This window comes from Oncorhynchus tshawytscha, linkage group LG14 (assembly GCF_018296145.1).
Source record: "Oncorhynchus tshawytscha isolate Ot180627B linkage group LG14, Otsh_v2.0, whole genome shotgun sequence".
In the NCBI taxonomy this organism is placed as follows: domain Eukaryota; kingdom Metazoa; phylum Chordata; class Actinopteri; order Salmoniformes; family Salmonidae; genus Oncorhynchus; species Oncorhynchus tshawytscha.
The window spans coordinates 54269909-54277451 of record NC_056442.1 but is presented as its reverse complement, the minus strand read 5'-3'; the positions used below and the strand labels follow the sequence as shown (position 1 = coordinate 54277451).

The 7543-nt window shown below is 42.8% G+C and overlaps 1 protein-coding gene across 1 annotated transcript; it reads left to right on the top strand.

Annotated features, from left to right (window-relative positions):
* Positions 1 to 978: 978 nt before the first annotated feature.
* On the top strand, positions 979 to 6610 carry LOC112267321 (extracellular calcium-sensing receptor-like). Its single transcript, XM_042296624.1, is given in 7 exon segments — positions 979 to 1262; positions 1719 to 2013; positions 2987 to 3276; positions 3525 to 3805; positions 4078 to 4286; positions 4642 to 4987; positions 5448 to 6610. Coding segments are annotated over 7 exon segments (2682 nt in total). The 3' UTR covers positions 6425 to 6610.
* The last annotated feature ends 933 nt before the right edge of the window (positions 6611 to 7543 follow it).

Below are 7543 nucleotides of genomic sequence, written 5' to 3'. Positions count from 1 at the left end.
ACTTCACAAAATAGATGGCATCTCGAAGATGGAAAATTATGTGGATATATTGAAGCAACATCTCAAAACATCAGTAAGGAAGTTAAAGCTTGGTCGAATATGGGTCTTCCAAATGAACAGTGACCCCAAGCATAATTCCAAAGTTGTGGCAAAAATGGCCTAAGGACAACAAAGTCAAGGTATTGGATTGGCCATCACATAGCCCAGACTTCAATGCAATAGAACATTTGTGGGCAGAACTGAAAAAGTGTGTATGAGCGAGGAGGCCTACTAACCTGATTCAGTTACACCAGCTCTGTCAGGAGGAATGGGCCCAAATTCACCCAACTTATTGTGGGAAGCTTGTGTAATATTAATTGAGTGTTTGTAAACTTCTGACCCACTGGGAATGTGATGAAAGAAATAAAAGCTTTTCACATTCTTAAAATAAAGTTGTGATCCTAACTGACCTAAAACAGGGAATTTTAACTTGGATTAAAAGTCAGGAATTTTGAAAAACTGAGTAAAATGGATTTCGCTAAGGTGAATGTAAACTTCTGACTTCAACTGTGAGGCAACGTGCCAAGAGGACTAGACTTAAGGGAAATACTCTGTAGAGCCAGTCTGCCATTAGGATTACAATTTTGAATACATTCTGTGTAGAGTCAGCGTGACAAGAGGACTAGACAGTAAGAGAAATATAAGAGAGGCTCATGGTTATTGTGTCAAATGTATGTTTATGTCTATCTAAACCATTACAGTCAACGTAGTTCTGATACTGGTGCATACACTCTCTATAGCTGAAAGAAGCAGGACCTGACTGGGTGAGCAGAGCAGCCTCTAGCCCCTCCCTCCTTGGCATGGCATTACCCACAGTGTGGCCCCCAGAGGAATCCCCACAGAGGTACAGTGGGTATTTAACCCAGAGAAGAGAGGTATCCTGACCTATGTGGGTCTGTATGGCGTTGTATTACTCCATACCTTCTACACATCAGGGGAATGAGGCTCTCTCCGGCTCCTGCTCTGGATCCAAGTCTTGCTGGTAGTCTGGTTCTACTACATCTAGCTGTGGTGGCTGGTGGGTTTGCCTTGCTCGCGTCTGCCTCTAGCTCTGCCTCTGGGCTGGAGTCTGTCAGATGCAGGCTCCAAGGCACCCCTCGTCCTCCGGCGTTCTCCCAGGACGGGGACTTTGTCATCGGGGGTGTTTTCTCCATTCATTACTATTTGAACACTTTGGATCACAGCTACACCAGCCTGCCTGAACCCCTGCAGTGCACAGGGAGGTCAGTGAGCGCAAGAGGGAACAGGGGACAGGACTGTGGCTGTGTGGGGAGACAGATAAATTGTGTTTTAAAGACATTGAAACTGTGATTAAAGACTGGTAAGCAGTGTGTTTAAAGACAGAGATATAGTGTGTTTAAAGACAGATAAATAGTGTATTTAAGGATGATAAACTTTTTTTAAAAGAGACAGTCTGTTTAAAAACAGATAAACAGCGTTATAAGCCAGATAAAATGTGTGTTTGTGTCTGAGAGAGTAGGTAAAGACTACTGTTACAAAGATCACATTTTCAAATGCAGGCTATACTACAATGTCCTCAATTACAGACAACAAAAGTGTAGACATACAGACGGTGTGGAAAATAATACTAGATATTAGGCTGTTTTCTCATGGTAACATTCTATAGGCTAGATTATGATTCATCAGGAGGTGCTCACTGACCTATCTTCTATTTACAGAATGGATTCCCGTGAGTTGCGCTTCTCGCGCGCCATGATCTTCGCAGTTGAGGAGATAAACAACAGTTCAGACCTTCTACCGGGTGTCACGCTTGGTTATCAAGTATACGACTCTTGCTCCTCGGTCCCCATGGCCGTGAAAGTGGCCGTCCAGCTGGCTAACGGCTTGGACCCCATGTTTGATACCGGAGAACAGTGCTCGGGGTCGGCTACCGTGACAGCTATCGTTGGCGAGTCTGCCTCCACGCCAACCATCAGCATGTTGCGCATTATCGGCCCTTTCGGGATTCCTCAGGTAAACTTCTATGGAAAGAAATCATTCAGCTTCTTTTAATTTACCGTATTCCTACTGTACATACTCCTCTCTTTCAGGAATGAGTTAAACTTTTAATTTACCGTATTCCTACTGTATATTCTCCTCTCTTTCAGGAATGAGTTAAACGTTTAATTTACTGTATTCCTACTGTACATACTCCTCTCTTTCAGGAATGAGTTCTACTTTTAATTTACCGTATTCCTACTGTACATACTCCTCTCTTTCAGGAATGAGTTAAACTTTTAATTTACCGTATTCCTACTGTACATACTCCTCTCTTTCAGGAATGAGTTAAACTTTTAATTTACCGTATTCCTACTGTATATTCTCCTCTCTTTCAGGAATGAGTTAAACGTTTAATTTACCGTATTCCTACTGTACATACTCCTCTCTTTCAGGAATGAGTTCTACTTTTAATTTACTGTATTCAATGTATATTCTCCTCTCTTTCAGGAATGAGTTCTAAATTTACTTATTCCTACTGTACATTCCTCTCTTTCAGGAATGAGTTCTACTTTTAATTCTCTGTATTCAACTACATTCTCCTCTCTTTCAGGAATGAGTTCTACTTTTAATTCTCTGTATTCCAACTGTATTCTCCTCTCTTTCAGGAATATACATTTCTGTGTGAAATGATGTGGAGAAAGGAATTTGAACATAGACTGAGGGCTATGAGTCTGGAGAACTTCTATAGGATTTTTAAAATGATCTGAGGACTATATCTTTCATAGGCTAGGTTGTTATGGGAGACAAGGGATTAGTGTCAAACTTTTGTGTATCCTTTTATTCTGGCACAATGAAAAACAATGAGTTGGCTTATTATTATTAATGTCTCCCTAACATTATTAAAAATAGCTAAATAAAAAAAAAAACAGGAAGTTGCCAATACATTAGACTTGTTTGGCCGACATGATGTTCTTTCTCATGTTTTCGACTGTCTGTTTTTAACTAGGTGAGTCACTTTTCCACCTGTGCGTGTCTGAGTGATAAGAAACAGTATCCAACCTTCTTCAGAACCATCCCCAGTGATCAGTTCCAGGCTGCCGCTCTGGCCCACCTCATCAGGCACTTCGGCTGGACCTGGATTGGGGCGGTCCGTTCCGACTCTGACTACGGTAATAACGGGATGGCTGCTTTCCTACAGGCAGCACAAGAGGAGGGTATCTGTGTGGAGTATTCTGAAGCCTTCTCCCGTACCAACCCACTCAGTAGAGTGCAACGGGTGGCTGACGTGATCCGCAGGTGATCCGTGATTACTGGTGAACTTTTCATTCACAAAAATGCAAGACCATATTTATTAAAAAAAGTACTATTGTTTTTAATTTCTCTCTTTTCCCAACGGTGATCTGTGAGACCAACATGATTTGCATATCTTAAGCATGTCAAAAGTGTTGATTAATACTAATGTTCACGTTCACTTCACTGAGACATTCCAGTAAATGACAAACATGACCAGCATATTAAGCATATGATATAATCATATTCCCCAGCTCCACAGCCCGGGTGGTGGTTGCATTCGTATCCTCTGGGGACATGAGGAACCTGCTGGAGGAGATGGAACGCCTGCCCTCTCCGCCCCGACAGTGGATCGGGAGTGAGACCTGGGTCACTGACCCAGATATGCTGCGCTTCAGACTGTTTGCCGGGGCCATCGGATTTGGCATCCAACGCTCTGTCATCCCCGGCCTCAGGGACTTCCTCCTGGACCTCTCCCCACAGAAGGTGTCCAACTCTCCCCTGCTCACTGAGTTCTGGGAGGGAGCCTTTGGCTGTAGGCTGAGGACAGGTATCTATCAATCTATCTATCTATCCATCCATCCATCCATCCACCCACCAATCTTTTTGTCCATCGATCTATTTACATGTGTCTGTCTGTCTGTCTGTCTGTCTGTCTGTCTGTCTGTCTGTCTGTCTGTCTGTCTGTCTGTCTGTCTGTCTGTCTGTCTGTCTGTCTGTCTGTCTTCTGTCTGTCTGTCTCTGTCTGTCTGTCTCTCTCTCTCTCTCTCTCTCTTTCTCTCTCTCTATCTGTAGGGACCTCTACAGGTGTTGGGGTTGAAGAGAAGGTGTGTGATGGCAGTGAGGATATACAGCAGCTACAGACCCCCTACACAGATACATCCCAGCTGCGTGTCACTAACATGGTGTATAAAGCTGTTTATGCCATAGCACACGCCATCCACAGCATCGTTTGTGAAGAGAGAGAAAACTCCACTGTGAACTGTGACAAAAGCCTTAATGTGAAGCCAACACAGGTGAATAACAAGATGATAGTATAATGTCCTGATAAATATGTTTATTTAGACTACGTGTATGAAGGCCTAGGAGTTCTCATTATACTTTACAACTTCTTCTGAAGTAACACATCTGATAAAAATGAGTTGAATTCATGTTCTATTTCTCTCTCTCCATCTAACTTCCCTTCTCTCCATTTCTCTCTTTCCATCTTTTTTCCCCTTTCTCCATCTCTCATCTCTCTCTTCCCCTCTGTCCATCTATCTCTCCATCTCTCTTCCACTCACTCATCTATCTCTTCCCTTATCTCCATCTCTCTTCACCTTTCTCCTTCTCTCTCGTCCCATCTCTCTCTCTTCCCCTTCCAAACCCCAGGTCCTGGAGAGATTGAGGAGGGTGAACTTCTCTCGTAACGGGTACCAGGTGTCTTTCGATGCCAACGGGGACCCAGTGGCCACCTATGAGCTGGTCAACTGGCAGATACGGGAGAGTGGGAAGATGGAGTTTGTGACAGTGGGGCGCTATGATGCGTCCCTGCCTCCTGACCAGAGGTTTGACATGGAGAGGGAAATCACCTGGGTAAAGAACAGTACACAAGTACCTGTGTCAGTGTGCAGTGAGAGCTGTCCCCCAGGCACTCGTAAGGCTGTACAGAAAGGAAGGCCTGTATGCTGTTATGACTGTATCCAATGTGCAGAGGGAGAGATCAGTAATAACACAGGTAGGACTATAGGAACAGTTGGCAAAAATGTGTAGTAATTTCTGTCACGGTTTACTAAGAAGCGGTTTATTCATATAACCAGCACTACAAAGGTAGTATCTGTCAATCATGTTACTATTCTTATCATCTATATAGACTTGTTTCTACTGTATTATTGACTGTATGTTTGTTTTACTCCATGTGTAAGTCTGTGTTGTTGTCTGTGTCGAACTGCTTTGCTTTATCTTGGACAGGTCTCAGTTGTAAATGAGAACTTGTTCTGAACTTGCCTATCTGGTTAAAGTAAGGTGAAATAAAAAATAATAAAAAATAAAAAAAATCTCATGTAAGCTGCACATTAATTCAACATTCTTTATTGTGAACTCACAAAGTGCAGCATTGTGGGGCATGTATTTGTAAATAAATAAAACCTGAATCTATTATTATTAACATTTGATGTCTGTTGTTTTGTCCTGGTCAGATTCTTCAGACTGTCTGATCTGTCCCGAGGAGTACTGGCCCAACGCTGAGAGAGACCTCTGTATCCTTAAGCCTGTGGAGTTCCTGTCCTTCCACGAGGTCCTCGGAATCATCCTGACCGCCTGCTCTGTGGTCGGGGCTTGTCTGGCCATCGCCACGGCAACCGTCTTCTACCGCCACCGAACTTCAGCCATCGTCAGGGCCAACAACTCTGAGCTGAGCTACCTGCTGCTGTTTTCCTTGACTCTGTGTTTTCTGTGTTCTCTTACTTTCATTGGCCGGCCCTCTGAATGGTCCTGTATGCTGCGTCACACAGCGTTTGGGATCACCTTCGTTCTCTGCATCTCTTGTGTTCTGGGGAAAACAATAGTGGTGTTGATGGCCTTCAGGGCTACACTCCCAGCCAGTAATGTCATGAAATGGTTTGGTCCTCCACAGCAGAGATTGACTGTAGTGTCCTTCACGTTTGTCCAGGCTTTGATATGCACTCTGTGGTTGGTCCTGTCCCCTCCCTTCCCCATCAAAAACCTCACTACCTACAAGGAAAAGATCATTCTAGAGTGTAATGTAGGTTCAGCTATTGGTTTCTGGGCTGTGTTGGGCTATATAGGACTCCTGTCTCTCTTGTGCTTTGTGCTGGCTTTTCTGGCTCGGAAGCTGCCGGATAACTTCAATGAGGCCAAATTCATCACCTTCAGCATGCTCATATTCTGTGCAGTCTGGATCACCTTTATTCCAGCTTATGTCAGCTCTCCTGGGAAGTTGACTGTAGCTGTGGAGATCTTTGCCATCATCACCTCTAGCTTTGGGTTGTTCTTTCTATTATTTGTTCCTAAATGCTTTATTATTCTGTTCAGGCCGGAGAAGAACACCAAGAAACACCTCATGGAGAAGACATCCAATGATAAACGTTCTTAAGAAACGATTGAGGGAGATTAACATTGTAACGTTCAGTTATATGGTTTATTATACAGTTAGGTAGAACTACTCTGACAGAGATGAACAACAATTTAGCAGATAATCATTGGTAAAATTTTAACTAGTAACATGACAGGTTCACATTAGATATTCCAATGTTATGAGTGATTGTTCAAATCTAGAGTGTTAAAATCTGATTTGACCTGCTACATGATGTGATTAGCAGTAGTCTACAGAGTGGAACAACTTCCATGTTGTTGGAGAAAAGCTTTATTCCTTATTGAATTGATATAACATTGAAGTGCATGTGTTCAATTGATATTGTAACTCATCATATTATGTATTATAATAATATAATAAACATTTTCAAATACAGTTGAAATTGGAAGTTTGGAGTCATTAAAACTTGTTTTTCAACAACACCACAGATTTCTTGTTAACAAATTATTGCTTTGGCAAGTCTGCTAGGACATCTACTTTGTGCATGACACAAGTCATTTTTCCAACATTTGTTTACGGACAGATTATTTCACTTATAATTCACACTTCCAGTGTGTGAGAAGTGTACATACACTAAGTTCACTGTGCCTTTAAATAGTGTCATGACGTTGCCCTCTTTGGACTCAGCGAGCACCATTCCCCTAATTCTGCACCACCACCCCCCCCCCACTCTCTCTCTCTCTCCTACACCCAGGCTGCTGTGGTCAGAGAGGTCGTAAATTCCTGGAGGAGATTCTTCCTCATGGCCAGACAGTGTAGAGAGAGAGTGAGTTTCATACAGAGAACAAAGCTCTGTATGAGAGCACAGAGCTGGAGAACCGAACAATATTCATGTTCTGGAGAATGCATAAAAGATCGGTGAAGTAATTGGCTACGAACTGGTCCGTTTAGTACAATTTTGTGAAACCCATGAGAGACAATACAGCCACTTTACCATAACCCTGTTTATACAAGAGTCTCAGTTATGAGGCTTACATGTAATTGTTGTATAAAATGAATGAGTAAAGATAAAACTATTGGTGAAATTATGTAATGTGATTTTAGACTGTTTCATGAATGAAACTCCAATTCCCTTTGGAGTTGAAGTAAATCAGAGGCCTGCCCATGTGTGCAGACATTGAGCTGGCATCATGAGACTGCCCCTTTTTATGTTCCGAATAAAACCCCCACCTGAGTTCT